The sequence below is a fragment of the Aphis gossypii genome, chromosome 1 (assembly GCF_020184175.1).
Source record: "Aphis gossypii isolate Hap1 chromosome 1, ASM2018417v2, whole genome shotgun sequence".
In the NCBI taxonomy this organism is placed as follows: domain Eukaryota; kingdom Metazoa; phylum Arthropoda; class Insecta; order Hemiptera; family Aphididae; genus Aphis; species Aphis gossypii.
The window spans coordinates 33755712-33774409 of NC_065530.1; the positions used below are offsets into that span (position 1 = coordinate 33755712).

Below are 18698 nucleotides of genomic sequence, written 5' to 3' on the forward strand. Positions count from 1 at the left end.
GCACAGAACCTGCAGGGTATCCCTTCGGCGTTCGTATATATACGGTCACACACACTCGGGATATTATTCCGTTTTCCTCTCGCGTGGATATATAACCGCAGCCCGGGAGCCAACCAATTAAAACAAAAATTAAATAATTGTTTCGGGTCATTGCTGAAGGAGATTGATGGTGTGTTTGGAATAAACACTTCTTCGCCCGGTGTATAATATGAGCCGTACACGAGCCGGCAGGACGAGCGCGCGGTCGTTGTCCGAACAGACATTTTCCGGACAAGACGTTTTGACGCACCGCATACCTATACCTGCAGAAGTATAGTCGTATAGAATTCAACGATAAGTACATATACATATTACATGTATATCACATTATATACGTTCTAGATAGATGTATAAGTATACATTTGATATATGCTCAAACAAATTAAATAAATACTATGCGAAACTTACGTTATTATTATTTCGTCTACTTTTACGCATATACTTATACGTGTATAATACCTACATATAAATACTAATAACTAATAAATAATAATAGGTAATTTTTTGCATTTTTAGACTTTGGTGTAATTAATAACCAAACCTAATGCGTTAAGAGTTAAAACAAAATACTAAAATACAGTATAGGTATTATAAAGGTCAGTGGTCACACATTTTCAAATATTACCTATATTTCGTTTAATTTATTATCCATATTATATTATTCATAATCATTAATTAGTCATTACATAATATAATATTAATCAAACGGGTATAAACAAAAAATGTGTGTATAAAATAATTAGGTATTGATTATTTAGATATCAGGCTATTAAAAATAATAGATACGATTGTGATGAGAAAAAAATGTTATCAGCCGTTTATATTGGCAGGTAATAGATATGCATAATACTAATGTGCTGTGCTCAGGTATCAGTAGTTATGGTACACTCGGTTGGTCTGTGATCTAGCTATAAGCTCTAGGTAACGTGATAAACTTTAATAAACACTTTTTGAATAATAATTTTATTTAATCCGAAATGGTAAACGACATTGTATTAGAGACGTGGACCAAGAATGGAGAAAGGACGTAAATACACATTATAATTTTTTTTTTTTAAATATACAATATTTCATAATTCATTTTTTTTACAGTGGTCTTATTCGCCATAGAAACGATGAGGACACAAAACCACTGCATGCCTATAGAAGTCAAATTTTAGTTATCTTCATGATATTTTCTGTGCTGATTATCACGTTTTTGTTGTCAGTTATCGATTTCTGGATAGACGATGATCAATTCGTCCAGGTAAAATAAAACACGATAATACATAATTAGATACGTATGTATTTATTGTATTTGCATCAGTTTAGAGTATTTAGACAATAATTGTATATTATATTGGTTACGCTTAGATGCCTTCTTATTTATTGTTGAATCTGTTCCTTCGGTGGTAGATTCATAAAAAGAGGCTAAGGTGTACAACTTTTTACAAAAACAGAGAAATGTCCAACAATTTAAGTAGTCTGTGTTTACAAAGTACAGACCACAAGTAACATAATACCGAAATATCCAATCATGTTTAATTTATTCTTATGTGAATGCAAAACAATTTTAATTATTTGTCTGTAATCGTTATTGTCATAATATGGTTTAAAATTGTTTAATATGTTCTTATAAATTCTAAAATATTTAATATAAGTATACACTTTCAATAAATAGCATCAACAGGCAGAAATTATTAAAGAATATAAAATATAGATAAAAATATTATTCATACTTTAACTTCGAGTTTTCAATACCTAAAATTATAAAAAAAAATAATAATAAGGGACGTATAAAGTATATGTATTATATTTTATACGTGTATAATATACTCAATAAAATAACTAAAATATATCAAAATCAAAATGTTATCTTAATATTCAAGTACCTATTTTAATTGTATAATTTTAGTTCAATTTGTTGGCTTTAATATTCACCTAAAATCAGTGTAATTCCTAACCACTGTTAAGTAGGTAAATTAATTTATCATGTCACATGTACAATATTATCAGAACTTAGATATACCTAATACACTAACGTTAATCGTTAAACGAGCTCTTATCAATAGTTATTATAATCTATGTGAATGTTTAAATTCATAAAGTAGATCGAATTTTTCATATAAATTAGTTTCTTTCCATTTGATAAAAAATAATTATATATATATATATATTGGTATTATATAACGAGCAACAATAATAAAATTAATAACAACTATTATATAAAAGTAAATTGGGAGTATTATAGCTGTATTTCTATAGTTTAGATTATGATTTATTATATTATAATTTGTAAAAACGAGTACTTAAAATATTTGTCTATTACAGTTGTGAATATTGAATTTTAATGAAATGTATAAAAAATAATAAATTAAATAAATATGAAAGATGGTTCTTTTTATAAACTACTAGTATTCGAGTAACAAAATTATAATCATTATATTTTCATGGGATTTTTATTTTGGAAAACGCTTATGAAACAGTAAAAAAAAATGTAAAAAATGTTGTACAAAATGTCAATATAATTTGTAAATATATAGATCATAAAACAATGGCTATAAATATTATAATAATAGTTAATACATTAGATAAAGAGTAATTTATTAACATTCATGTATTTTGTTATCATCTTTACGCATTTTAAATCTGTAACATAATATTAATTACGTAAATTAAGAAAATCGATATTAATAGTTGAAAGGTTTTTGGAAAAAAATAATAAAGAGTTATATTATAATATTTTGATAAATACGAATTTTATTTAACCATTTATATTAGATTATATTTATATTTTTTCAATCATTTATATTTATATTGTGCTTCATTATAATATACCTATTATACTTGTTTAAAATAGTCACAACACGCAATAGTTAAAAATAAAGATCACCTTGCGATGAAAAACAGAGAGTATTTCTACCAATGCGCACCTATTGTCTCATGTGATTACAGTGACAAATACAGAACTAGCAATGGGACGTGTAACAATCCAAACAATCCAATTTGGGGTTCATCGAACACCCCATTCATCAGACTTGTCGACGCACACTACAGCGATGGTAATTAATAATTATTGTTTAAACAATTGTTTATATCTATGTGGTATTTATTTATATGACATAATATATCCACGTTTCACATAACATATAAATTAGGTAGCGTATTGATGATTTTTATTGTTGAAGATTTTTTGATAAATTGTTACTCTTAATCATTTTATAATTTAATATTTAAAACACTTTTAACTGAAAATAAGCATAGGCGTGAGCACGGGGCTCGACTGGAATCTTTTTAGGAATATAATAAAATTTCATTTGTGTACATTATATTATATTATAGCAATATGTGTTCGTGGAGATCATAAAAATTTTATTTGTCGTAGTAATAAAATCAAATTAAAAATATCAGAGTACTACTATTATACATCAATTTTATTGATTTATTTATTTAACAAAATTATTGTGAACAAAACACGTACTATGACTATAGATTATGTCAGTATGGGAAATAGGAGAATTCATATTATACTTTTTCTTTGATTAAAATTATTACATAATTACACATTTATACATTACTAAGTTTATATGTAGGTACATACATGCATTATGTATTAATATAAAAATGTACATAGGTATAAATAATTTTTTTTTTATTCAACCAGTTAAATAACCGTATTTACCTATGTACAAAATTATTATCGTTTTGTGAATAATAAAATAATATTATAATACAAGTTAGTAATATTTTTCTAGGTGTCTACATTTGATATAATGTTATAAATTGTAACCAACTCTAATATCAATGGTATTATTATTTATTAGAATAACAATTTAAATACACCCAATCGTTATTATTCGTTCTTGAACTAGTCTATAAACACTAAACACTACAAAATAAAGTTTAAAATGTTATTATTATAAAATTATTGTACATATGATTAATTGCAATATGATATAATATGATTAATGTTTATTGTATAACATATCTGGTAATATTTATATTATTATTATTATCATTGTAATTATTTATGGCATTAGATACTGTAGATTTTAGCTATCTCAATTATGAGATATTCATTTTTTTAAGAAAGTAAATATATATTTATTAATATTATTATTATTTTCTCGTTATTAACAGATTGCTTTGTATAAATTGTCGGTGATATTGAATTCATTTTTCACTTATGTGAAATTCGGGCAGTGAATGATGATGTATTTTGATGATGATGAGTAGTTTTTTGTACTGTATGTTGGTTTAAAGAGTGTTCCGTATTATTCATAATAAGAGGCCAATGTGAGATTTTAGTGTATTCAACTCTTAGCCAAATAACTATTTTTATAAATAATATTTAAAAAATATTAAATATACATTAATATGATTTTTGAATGAAATATATTTTAAAGCCGGTCAATTGGCATTAAACTGTGATTACGGGAAAAAAATTACTTTAAGTTACTAATTCTTTTTACATAAAAAAAATAAGTATTATTAATTATAATTATGAGTTTTACTAATATTACACTTTTAATAATATGTTTAAGAATATTGTTTGTGCTTACCGTACGTACATTATAATAAGCTCCTATAGTTGTATTTATTTTGAAAGGGATCTCTAAACTACGCACATCGTCTGATGGGGAACCATTGCCGAGTGCAAGAGAAATTCAAGTGAAACTGTTTCTGAATAAACAAATAAGAATCCCTGACAAAAATAACCAATTACTAATGCAATGGGGTCAATTCGTTGCTCACGATGTTTCTAACTTAGCAATTGATATAAACGGGGAAGGTAATATAATGCTATTTTATTTGAAATTTAATCATATAATTAAGTAATGTATAATCAAGTCTACCTCTTAAAATTCGTTATTAAATTATACACTTACGCTTATTCTATGTACCTACAGTTTAAATATTTTTTTCAGATTGTTGTACATATAAAAATGAACTTGGGGTTTCAAGAGCATGTGAAGCTACCATCAAAATACCTATAGACGATCCTGTATACTCAAAGTACAACATAACATGCATGAGATTTACTCGTGCAATGACATCAAATAACTATAGTTGCCCCTTACAGCCATTGACATTTGTAAGTTATTATTAAAAATGTTTATCATTCATTCTAGAAAATTCAATTATTTATATTTTATACCATTGCACTCACAATTATAATACCCTATATTATAGTGTACGATATAGAGCCTAAAATAAATTTAAATAGTAACTATAAACCTTACTTTTATAGTGTTATGTAGCCAAGTCTCAGTATTTCTTACATTTGATTTTTATAAATTTGATTGTTCATTAAACTAAATGTCTGCTAAAATTTCTGTTGTAAAAGAAATTATTAACTGAACTTTTAAATAATAATATTATCTCTTAAACATAAAACATTATAAGACCAAAATATTAAATTTAAATATCTGTATTATTTTATTATTTTATTTACTAAAATTGTATTACAAAAAAAAAAGACGTGAAGTGTAAAATATCTATAATATTATATAGGTAGCACATTTTTAATTAAATAATCGTAGCCTAAAAGACGGGTGGTTTTCTCTATGCAATTCCATTTTAAATTGTTTAGATTCTACCTAACCACTTTTTCATAGTTAACAACTTAAAAACATGCCAATGAATAAATATTTTGGTTACTGTATAAGTTTTAAAATTATATTTCATTCATATATGTTGTTCTTAATTTGGTAAACTTATTTTTTTATTACATTGATAACATCATGTACCTACTTCTAATTATTATTTTTTTACATAGTTAGTTCTTCTAATCTAACAACAAAATTAATAGTTAACTTGCATTTTTAGATAGACGATGCTTCACACTTTATTGATGGATCTCAAATATACGGTTCTAATGATTACGTTGTATCAAAATTAAGATCGTTTACTGGTGGGACGTTAATTTCTGTTCTTGATAACAACCAGGAGTTTTGTCCACGATCGTCCTTTAATTCTTCTGATACCAACAAATATTTGTACAACTCCGGTAAAACTATCCACGCGTTGACACTGATTGCTGACTATCATGTATCATGTGCTAATGTGCTATAATATATATATAGTTATATTCTGTTATAGGAGACTCACGTGCAAACTTGAACCTTGGAATAGCACTTTTTCACAATATGTTTTTGAGATTTCACAATTACGTAGCGTTTAAACTAAAAATTGAGAATTCTTTGTGGTCTGATGAAAAGTTATACCAAGAATCTCGCAGATTCGTTGGTGCAATTATCCAACATATTACATACACACAGTTTTTGCCAATAATTTTAGGTAAGTTTATACTAATTTAAGGAGGAGAGGGAAACAAAACAAAAAACCAAAAATATTTTACACAACAATCAACATTGTTTTAATCTTAAAAATTGTATGCGTTATGCCATAATACTATCTGTTATTCAGGCAAAAATTATACTAAGGACGAAGTGCTTTATGGTAACAATAAATATGATCCCACTGTGAACCCATCAACTTCACAAGAATTTTCAACTGGCGCATTCCGTGTACTGCACAATATTATACCAGCTCAACATAGGTTCAAACAATATAGACACTTCTTTTTATAGAAATATCGTATGCGTAAATATAATATTTGTATTTATATTATTTTTAGATTTATTGATTCGAATTACACAACTGTGCAAATAGTCAATGTTACAGATTGGATGAACTGTCCGTATCTTTTACAACAAGGTTCGAATTATGATCAGTTACTTCGAGGTTTATTAAGTACAGAGGGACGCCTGAGTCAACCTTCGTACAATCCTTTAGTAATGTTCTCTTATTAAACAAATAATAATTAAAGAATACTATTTCAATGTTAACTTATTTACCTGGTAACATAGCTTCTATTTTCGAATAGATTTCGAACTTGATGTTTCATTCAAACAATTTGATTGGCGTGGATCTCCTATCGTACGATATTCAAAGAGGGCGCGATACTGGTCTGCCGCCGTACAATAAAATGAGACAATTATGTGGATTGCCTGTTGCTAAATCATTTGACGACTTGATCGACATTATACCAATAGATGTTAGTGACAAACTGATCAAATATTTGTTTTTTAAATATGAATTAATGTTACTATATGAATTGGTGATTGTAGTTGGAGTATAAAAACTCTTTTATTACCACGCTTTAATAGCTAAGCATTTAAACATAACTTAATTGCTAATTATCTGATGTGTTGTTTATTGTTCAATTTCAATCACTTACCGATTTTTTTTTTTTTTGTTTCAGGACATTTATAAATTAGAGACACTTTATTCATCTGTGGATGACATAGATTTCATTGTGGGGGCTTTGTTAGAGACACCAGAAAACGATGCTTTGGTTGGAAATACCTCACGATGTATTATTAGAGATTTTTTCTATAGGTCAAGAGTTGGTGATCGATTTTTCTACGATAACAATGGTCAATCCGGTCAATTTTCCAAAAGTAAACAATTTATTTTTTATTTAAGTACTTATGACACATTTGTGTTTTTATGGACATTAAGTAAATATTTTAATTTCGTTTTATACTTGAATTTTTAGATCAACTTGAAATAATCAAATCAATTAATCTGGATCATATTATATGTACTACTTCGTCTGTTGATAACTTACAAAAAAACATTTTCACCAAAGTAGACAATGGGTGAGAACATTGATTATATTACTAATAATAATGTATGTATTCTTAGGTAGATACATAATATAATAGTTACACCAATGCACCACTAAAACGTCAATAGCATGAAATATTTAAAACACTACAAGTACTATAAAATATTAATATGTCAAAGCTTCTCTATTAATGATTTATTATTGAATATAAAAGTATTCACTATTATTTATAACTTACCTGCTATACTATTACTATACTATATAGTATATTGTATGTATTTTAATATATTTTAGATGGTATTCTCCAATGAAGTGGAGTTGCAGTGAAAAATACATGATAGATTTTAAACCATGGAAAGAACAGTATGATTAAATTGTCATTAAAACTAAACATAATTTCTACACCGTGTAATTTGTGTCTATTTTATTTTTTTATTTGAAACCCTATAGTACAACATTTAAAATGTATTCATAATTTTTATAAACATAAAATATATATTTGATTTAATAATGTATAAATGATTAATTAGTATTTGTAACAGAACTGAAATACACAATTATAGAATTTCAGTTATTTTTTTTAGATTTTATGTTATCAATATGAAGTACTTTATACTTATGAATATAATCTTGTATTAAATTTTCAAAACTTGAATACTAAGTAATTTTTTTATACATTTCAAATGAATTGTGTCAAAATTCCATTGTAAATGAAAACAAATTGTACCAATGTATTTTTCATATTTTTATACATAGCTATAAGAATAGCTATTTTGAAATATTGTATTAAATATTCAAGAATTTTAACCAAGAGAATAATTTTTTATCAATATTTATAGAATAAAAATTAAAAATAGTCATGACAATTTTATGGTATAAAATAAATTTACATTTCACGATTGGTCAGTTACTTAGCTCATTATACCTCAACTATAATACTATGGGTAACCATTTATGTATAAAATTAGACCTATCGTATTGTAACTCGTATCTTTAGTGGCCTATCTACGACTCCGTTTAATCGTTATTTAAAAAAATACATTTTATTTTATAACACTATTTCTATGATATATCATTTTTTTTTTTTTTTTTATTATTAAATATATTTTCAATCTGTATCATGTGTATAATAAGCAAATTTGATAAAATATAATAGATACTAAAAATTACATGACATTACTTTCATGAGGAGGGAGACTATCCATTGACAGAACCCTTTATGATATATCATTATACCATTCAATCAGAATTTTCATTCTTATTACTAAAAAAAAAACATCGCATTTAAATATATTGACTTTTCACAGAGATACTAAGAATTAAAGGATTATATAGGACTTATTGTATAGTAAATTTATTATATAATGTATGTAATATTTTATTGAATACGCAGTGATAGTTTTTTTTTTTTATTGAACAAAGAGAAACATCGGCTACGTGGCCATTAGTTATAGTAATACATTATTTTTTTTTTAAGTTTTTTTTAACCTAACTTTTCTTGTGTAATGTTTTAAATCAACTGATAAGTTAGTGTTTACACCTTATCCTTAGACATTTAAGCTTGGCAAGTAAGCGACGTAGTTATCACAAATTCGTGAATCGTGGTATTTACTATTTATTATTTAGTATTTACACAATTACACAGAATATTAATTTATTCTTTGCTCGTACATATTAGTTTTGAATATTGTAGTGTACTCGTTTATAAATAATATCAATAGGTATATGATTAATAATACTGATGTGGCTTTGCGCAAACATAATTGCAAATTGCAAATTGTAAAATTCAAATTATGAATTTTGACTCTTTTTAGGAATACTCGATTAAAAATTATTTGCTAAGTTAAAATTTCTGAAAATGTAATACAAAATCTCACATACGTTGTTCTTATAGTCATGCAGCAATTGATCATATTTTTAAGTGTTAGAAATTGTCATATTAATACTATTATTTTAGAATTATTATTCATTAATCGTCTTAGTATTTTGTTAATTATTAAAAATTAGTCAACTTTCCCAGATTTGCATTTCAATACTTCTTTTTAACACATTTTAATAAATACATTAAGATTTTTTTGTATTATAATTTTTATCTTTACTCTTATAGTACGACTATTATAAGTATTTTATTACCACGTATAAGTACATTAATACACTACATACAATTATAATTTATAATATATTATATAACTGCTACAACAGCACATTTAAGGAATAAAATGTGTGGTTCAAAATTAATACACAGTTAATTAAGACATTGAGTAATATGTAATAAATAATAAATCAATTTTTGAACATTTATAAATTATAATATTATGTAAATTAGATTATTGAAAATTAATAAAAACGATTTAGTTTAATGAAAAGAATATATTTTTCTCCAATAGATTTATAATAATGACTAATGAGTAATGACTTAGTGTGCAAATTTCTGTCTCGTTATTTATAGTTAGAACGCTTGAAACTATAAACATAGACGTATAGTAACAATCCGAAACTATAGATCACGTTTGTATATAAAACAATGTGCTTTTATTTTATTTTTTCGATAGTATATGCAAATATAGAACTAAAACTAAAGCCTAGAGAAATGTTACTATCTAATTATTATAGTATTTCAACGAAATCGTAAAAAGCCATACATAATATATATAATATATATGTATAATAATTATGTAGAAATTATACATACGTGTCCGTTACAGTTGCTATTTGTCATTCAGTAATTTATCTTTCCGTGAAACTTTTTTATGTTTAAAATCTAGTTATTGCATAATGTATAGGCTCCCAGATAAGTTAGCCAAAAACAACAGTATAATATAGTATACTGGACAGTGGTGGCAATATATAATATCCTATACTCGTTGGTATTTTCATTTTCATATATGCCCTCAATTCAGACACATCAAACGAAACCATGGCGAATTTAGGGACAATTTTTACTATAATCATTTACATTATTATATCCACTAATACGTCTGTTTTATTGGTAAGTTGAGTTTTAATTATCATAGTTATTAGTTATAAATGTATTATCTAAATAAAATAAATTATTTAGTATTTCTAATAACTTAATTAAGTATTAACCTTTTGTCATTTAGATTATATACCTACCGGTTACCATAATTATTAACCTATAAACCAGGGGTAGCTAATCCGTGAACCTCTAGATTTATCACACTTTTATAACGTATGTTTTTTTTTTATGCATTGAGTGTACAAATTTAATATAGAGATATATAATTTTTTTTATGTAGCTTACGTGGGTATAATACATTTCCAAAGTGGCCAGCGAGATTATTTGGGATGGTCATCCCTCTTATATACTTATTATTTACACTATACTATAAGTTATATCAACTAAAAGAATATTTCATCTTTACATTATTTTCCTTTACTCACATAGTCGCATTGAATAATTATCTTATAACTATATCTTTGAATATCAAGTTAAATAATATCCTTATATTTTTGTCAAAGCTTAAAATATTAATTTAAAATATGAGCTATAAGTTCATTTTTTATTGTAAAATTAACTATTTAATTAACTTTATTTTACCTCAATATAATTCTATTGAGATAATATTTAAGTATCGTATAAGGCATCAAATTCTAGATCATATTGAGTTTGAAATATTTCATTTTATCTTTATCGTTCAACACTCTGTACACCTAAAATTATTCCATACTATGTATATTTACTTTTACTATATGTCATTTATACAACTATATAATCTATAAGTACAACATTAAATTTAATATTTAAATATACCTCCCTATGGTTTGTTATGACTCAGTTTAAGTTAGCACCGAATTATGCTTTGACATACGACGATTATGCCAATTTATGTGCTCCGACCATTTCTTGCAACCCAGCTGTCAAATATCGAAGTATTAATGGATCATGCAACAATTTAAAAACTCCATGGTTTGGTGCTTCTATAACTCCACATTTACGAATACTCGATGCTTACTACGATGATGGTAAGTGATATATTAAATTAATTAATAAAATAAATAATACTATAATAAGATTAAAATTAAAATAGTCTTAAAGTAAACAGAATTAGAATAACAGTGTTAAAAAAAGTAATAAAGAAAGGACTACATTGACATTTAGGCAACCTAACCTAATTGCAAACAAAATATTAAGTATAGCAAAAAAGGCAAATTGTATTTTCATTGCAGAAGAATGTGGGCTAAAATTAATTTTGTAAAAATAAAATCTCAACAAACATTATCATTTACAAAAAATTATATATAAAAAAAAAATAGTCCAAAATGCACCAAAGTGAATACACAAAGCAATCTCATTCTATAAATATTTATAGTGTTGCAAAAGAAAAAGATAATGTTATATAATTAGATGCCAATATGACAACATCTATGATTTATAGATACTACATGTTGGTGTATAGTATTTGGTTTCAGCTATATTAATTTCAAATTTACATAATGTTTAGAGTTGTGAGCATTGAATTTTGATAACTCTATGTTATCTCATGCGGAAATAATCAAAATCATTTAAAAAAAGAAAACTATTTTTCGCAGGAGAGTACCAATTCCGTAGGCAAATAAACGGCAATCCGTTGCCTAACGCAAGATACATTCAATTGAAAATGTTTCTTGACAAACAGTTTCCGTACCCAAACGACCATAACATCCTTTTTATGGAATGGGGTCAATTCATTGCACACGATACAACCCATCTACCACCCGACGTTTCAGGTAATCATCAACGAAATATAACTCTCCACGAAACACATAACAAATACGGTATACAAAATTAATAAAGTTCTAATAATTAATATATAGACATAAAGCCAAGATGTTTTTAAGCCTAAGAATGGAAAGGTATAGAGATGAAAACAAAATATAAATTAACCCATCACTTCAATACTAATTTATTATGTGTTCTAGAATTTTTAAGTTATGTGCTTGTAATACAACGTTACGTACGTTACTTAGGTAGGTATTTATATTTTATATGCTTTATAAGTATCCATAATTTAATTGAGCTACATTATTGATTTAACTAATTACAATAATAAATAAATTTTTTTATACACAATTGTTATGCAATAGTCTATTGATTATGCAAGCATACTGGCATACTGCATAGTCTGTATTAAATATTATGTAGGTACCTACCTACCCTACAATATCTAACCTATATTGAGTACTAGCTGACCCGGCAATGCTTCGCTATTGCAAGATTTCTCAGATATTAAATTGCTATTTATTTTCTGGATGTTTCTGGATGTCTTTTTATTTAAGACTACTTTTAGTCACGTCTTCGTGGTAAGTAGTTAGCGACTTAGCGTCGCCACCGCGGATTCTTCATAATATTTAAAACAAATTTTTTTGTATGTAGTATATATTACATATTATGCCTATAAATTTAAAGCCAAACTCAAATTATACTACGAATAAAGAGCCAAATAATTATTAATTGATTTCCTTAAATGTACTTATTTACATAATTTGGGTCGTTTTCAGTCGGTTCCAATTGTTGCGATTTGCAAAATCTCAATCCGGTGCCTGCACAATGTCAAGCCGTTATTGAAGTACCGGAAAACGATCCAATTTATTCAAAACTCGGACAGACGTGCATCAATTTTAACCGTGCTCGGACGTCTATTTCTGACGGCTGTCAATTAAAACCTGCGACATTTGTTAGTACAATAAAATTATTTTTTATTTATCCAATACTATATTATAATTTGTATAGTATTAAATGCATTTATTATATACTATAATTAATAGTATACCTATCATACATAATCCAGCGTTTTTCAACTTTTAGTGCTTATGCATATTATAATGCTTATTATATTCGTACTATATTTATCTTAAAACTATCTATAGATTATTGTTAAAAATAAAATGGTAAAATACTTTTAGATAAATTATTTTTTTAGATAAACAAATACAATATTATATTTTAAAATACCTACTTGATTTTCTCAACCATTGTATATTATTATTACAAAAAAAAAAAACGAGTGGTATTTTAATTTTGATTTTCACACAATTGACTATACCTATATTAGAAACAATTTACTATCTACAATAACTTATGTTAAATTTATAATAATATTAATAAGTTTATTTATTAGTATAAAGAAGTCAATCAAAAGTACAATAGAACAAAAGGCTTTTTTTTCTATCCACTAATCGTGTACATCTTAATTATATATTTATGGGTTGTTTTTTTTTTTTTTTGTACATCTATTTGAATGTATTTCACATTTAAATTGATTGAGTAAATAGACATTATAATCTTACAATTAAATATTTCATGGTAATATCTTAAATTTGTCAAATTCGATAATAATATTAAGTACATTGAAAATAATAAATGTTTACAGATTTTGTAATGATTAGGAATTATACAATTTAACCATCGTGACAATAATAAACCTATTTTTACCATAAATTAAACATTGGTCAGTATGGCCACTTTAAATGTATTATTATTAAAATGAAAAAATTCACAAGTAAAATCGCATAATTAATATCTTAAACCATGTACCTATACCTAAAAATTGAAAAATGCTGTAAATTCTATATACAATAATAAATTATTTTCAGATGGTACAGTCGACGCATTTCATCGACGGATCCCAAGTATACGGTTCAGTAGAAGAACTCGCTGAAAACTTGCGGTCGTTCAAAGACGGTCGATTAAAATCGGATTTTTCCGTAGATCAACAAGAATTTTGTCCGCAAAGGAATCGAACGTCACTGCAATGTGACACATCGACACATTCATTAATTTGTTATTTTGCGGGTACAAATACTTTTAATTTCATCAAATAAAATAATATGTAATTGAAAAGTTTCGCTTTCGATAATATTTATATTAATTATTGTTTTAGGTGACAGTCGAGTAAATCAAAACCTAGGCATAGCTCTTTTTCAAAACATTTTTTTGAGGTTCCACAATATTGTCGCATATCAGTTATATCGTTTCAATCCATTTTGGTGTGACGAAGAAATTTACCAAGAGACCCGTAGAATTATAATCGCCGTCATTCAGCACATTACTTACTCTCATTATTTACCAATCTTATTGGGTAAGAGTTGAAATGTATAATATTTACGAGGTTTGCATTGTTCGTGTGCAACTTAAATGTTTTAGGAGAACAATTTATGTATTCACGCGGATTCTTCGGACAAACAGTATACGATGAAACTGTAAATCCGGGCACGACTTTAGAACATTCGACTGGTGCATTCCGAATACTCCATAAGCAAATTCCTCCTATCTTAAAGTAACTATATGTCTATATTATATTGTTATGAAATAATGGTCTGAATTTATATGCATTTGCATGTTTTTTCTAAATAATTCAAAAAATAGCGAAGTAAGTTACAAGTTTGAATTATAGTCAATAGATCTAAAATATAAAGTTGTAATTTGCATATTTTGACATGTACTGCATATTTCAGTATTTTACGATTTTTTATTGCATACATACGGTTTTTAAATGCATAATATGTAATATTTTGCTTATTTTAATTAAAATAACATATTTATAGTTTTATTTAATATAGTCCATGTAATTTGACGAAGTCGTTTTCTTATCTGAAACCTATCGGGATACCAGACGGGACAAGTAATACCTAATGTGTTATTGAGTAAATTTTCAGATTTTTATGATTGAATCATACATCATTAGTCGTGTTAGTGTCTTTGTGTGTGTAGTATCCGAGTGCGCGTAATTTTCATTTGATTTATTTTATTTATATTTAAAATGCCAAAAAACTTTTATTTTATTTTTTTGCATATTTTTATTTTAAAACATGAATGCATATATTTTATAGTGCATACTTCTGAGATTATTAAAGCATATAAACTCGGGCCCTTCTGAATACTGATAAGTAATTATGGCTGAAAATATGTATTTCTGAACGCTTCGTGTAATTTTAATTTAATAGAGACAGAATAATTTTATAACTTATAAGTAATTTTGTATAAAAATATTAATAAAAGCTTATAAGATGCCCCGGATATTATTGAGTTATATTATAAATAGGCAATATTAGGTCAAATCACTCTAATATAACGCTAACACACTAAGTTATTGTTTCTACTGAACGCAAATGTACAATGTTGTACGTTTATATAAGACAGCGATTACCCGCGTATTACTAACTTTCAACTAATAACCATTCAACAATTATAGTATTATCCCTTGGTAACCAGTAACCACAATGTGTTCGTCAGTATTATAGATGAAAACCACTTCAACTTTCATCGCTTTTTGCTGACTGACTGGATGAACAAGCCCGATCTTCTGTCATTACCAAATAATTTTGACGGATTACTACGTGGATTTCAAGAGACGCCTACTCGTGAAGAACAACCGTCTTATAACACTTGGGTATAATAACCAACTTTAAAATAGTATAAAGTATATGCTTGTTAATATAATATACCCCGTTATCGATTAAGATTTTATATTGTGTAATGTTATATCCACTTTGATTTCAAACCGAATTTATCACTGGCTGCCTATTATATAATATAATTTAAGTTTCTAAAATATGTTTTGCATAATACATTACAGATTTCAAACTTCTTATTCCAAAAAACTACACCGAAATTCATCAGTAATGATTTGCTCTCAGCAGATATACAAAGAGGTCGCGATACCGGAATGCCACCTTATAATAAAATGAGATCGATTTGTGGAATCCCGGAAGCTACAGAGTTCGACGATCTAAATGATTTAATCGCTTACGATGTTGGTACTCGTCCGTTTCTATAGCACATTCATCATGTTTTTTATTATTATTCAACGTGTAGGACATCCAAAAATTGAAAACCCTCTACTCTTGTGTGGATGACATCGATTTTATAGTGGGTGCACTATTAGAAATGCCCGCTGAAGGTTCAAAGGTCGGTCCCACTTCTCAATGCATAATAGCTGATAATTTTTACCGGCAAAGGATAGGTGACCGTTTCTTTTACGACATACGAGGACAACCTGGAAGCTTTACATCAGGTATGTATTATTTCAGTATTGGAGAGGAAACTGTACGATTAATTGGGGTCTTGATGATAAATGTTTATAATAGAAATTAAAATATTATGTATAGGTATCTGTATAGGTTTTAAATTGTAATTATAATCTCTTTCTTTTGGTTTTGTCCAATTCGAGTATTGTGATTTGCTCTTATTATGTAATATTAAATAAATATATTTAAGAATAAAATTATGACATACCATTTCTTTCAAAATTTAAATGCAATACATCCGTGATCTATCATTATCTTCTATACCTACAGCAGAACAAGTTCTTCACCTAATATATTAATTAATAGGTACAGTTTTCGCGTTTAAATATTAGTTTTTACCAAGCATTATAGTTTTTTGTTCGTTCAGGATTTATCAGGTAATATAGAGTAAACTTAAAACTATTAAACTTAACAGATATACGTAGTTTATAAGTTAAAAATTTTTAAAATATATTTTGTTTTCAGAACAATTACATACATTGAAAAACATGAATTTCGGCAGTGTATTATGTGCAACGTCTAATCTACGATATTTACCCGAAGATATATTTATGCCGTTTAACAGCAAGTAAGCGACTTAAAGCGTGTACTTATACTGTACTGTGACGTGTTTATTCTTCGTTTTCAGAATGATATTGAATTTAAAATTTAGAAACATTACCAATCCGATTAATGATTCGATTTATTTTACAGATTTAATTCAAGACAAATCGACTGTAACGCTTTTACACTAAATCTAAACGCATGGAAGGATATTTATATTAGTGATTAGCTAGTTATAAGTTATCGTTTGTTTATTTTAATAAATTTATAACTATGTGTTGTGTAGATGTGTAGTACCTACTAATACGGATAATAATTAATAACATATATATCTACGTGTTTTATAGTCCTTTATTTATAACTCTCTAAATCGCAATTTACGTATATAAACATACTGTCTACTCACTAAAGATCGATGGATCGTCACCACCGATCATGTTATATTATAATACATAAAATTATTATTAATATAAACACGACGGGTGGCATACTGCATACATAAATGACGAATATGCTACATTACATATATCATGTATTAAAAAATCGATTTACTTTTTAAAATTATCATTTGGTTAAACCTATCATTGGTGCAGGGTAAAATTATTCAATAATAATAATGTTTATTCAAATGAATAAAAACGGGCAATGAAATGAAATTGATTTACGCGACATGTTATATAAAAATTCTGTGTAATTTTATACGAGTACAATAGATGCACACCCCTTATTTTGTATCAATAATAGAGTTATTAAAAATCTGATTTTTACTGACAATTATTTAACAGGTTATTAATAACTGAATATTTTGAGGTATTTAACTTTATGTATTAAAGATCAAATTTATTACAATAGATTTATGATTACACGCGAGTTAAAAAAGTTATTCTGTACCTATATTCCATTATATTATGATACAGTCTCAGAAAATTGGGATTTCATTATAATATAGTAGAGATTCACAACTGTATGAATAGATACATATTTTTAAATAATAATAATCTTTAGCGCACATATTACCTACTATACACAATGTATGTTGTTATTTAGGCTTATACTGTAGAATTTATTATTCATTCATAACAATAGAAACAAAGATTATTTTATTTTTAGGTATTGAATGGTTATAAAAATTTATAATATATTATAGAAATTGTATTTTTCTTTTTTATAAAGTGCTTATGAAGTATAAACAATTTTTAAATAGAATGTTCAAGTATAAAAACTTATACATTTCAGTGATAACAATTTGGTAATACATGTAAGATTTTAAGCTATTAAGAATATTGATTTCTATGTTAATTAGGAGGAAAAAATACCTGAAGTGGCATAAATGGATTACCCATAAACCAGTGTACCAATATTTGAATCTTTGTACTGTATCTTTATGTAAGTTTGTCGATTTATTAAAATAATAAAAGAAAAACCATAGTCTATTAGTAGGTTACTTATAAATTATAATAGTATGTAAATAAAA

General features: G+C 26.3%; 2 protein-coding genes across 3 annotated transcripts; both read left to right on the forward strand.

Annotated features, from left to right (window-relative positions):
• The first annotated feature begins 894 nt into the window (after positions 1-894).
• On the forward strand, positions 895-8066 carry LOC114123417 (peroxidase-like). Of its 2 annotated transcripts, XM_027986376.2 has the most exons (13): positions 895-1066; positions 1132-1285; positions 2879-3080; positions 4628-4810; positions 4947-5113; positions 5848-6028; positions 6121-6318; positions 6448-6580; positions 6659-6815; positions 6908-7078; positions 7286-7484; positions 7583-7685; positions 7949-8066. In XM_027986376.2, exons 1-13 carry the CDS (start codon positions 1017-1019, stop codon positions 8025-8027), a joined length of 1977 nt encoding a protein of 658 aa, XP_027842177.2. In that variant the 5' UTR covers positions 895-1016; the 3' UTR covers positions 8028-8066. The 2 variants fall into 2 exon arrangements, with proteins under 2 accessions (XP_027842177.2, XP_050055624.1); XM_050199667.1 differs by lacking the exon at positions 895-1066 and having other exon boundaries at positions 1138-1285; positions 2974-3080.
• Positions 8067-10538: 2472 nt separating this feature from the next.
• On the forward strand, positions 10539-18627 carry LOC114123409 (peroxidase-like; the record flags this gene model as incomplete). The annotated part of the gene is made up of 12 exons (XM_050202755.1): positions 10539-10643; positions 11452-11638; positions 12206-12382; positions 13154-13329; positions 14249-14447; positions 14536-14733; positions 14799-14931; positions 15888-16044; positions 16231-16407; positions 16470-16668; positions 17147-17249; positions 17375-18627. Coding segments are annotated over 12 exons (1890 nt in total), but the record flags the coding sequence as incomplete, so codon positions are not given.
• Positions 18628-18698: the final 71 nt, after the last annotated feature.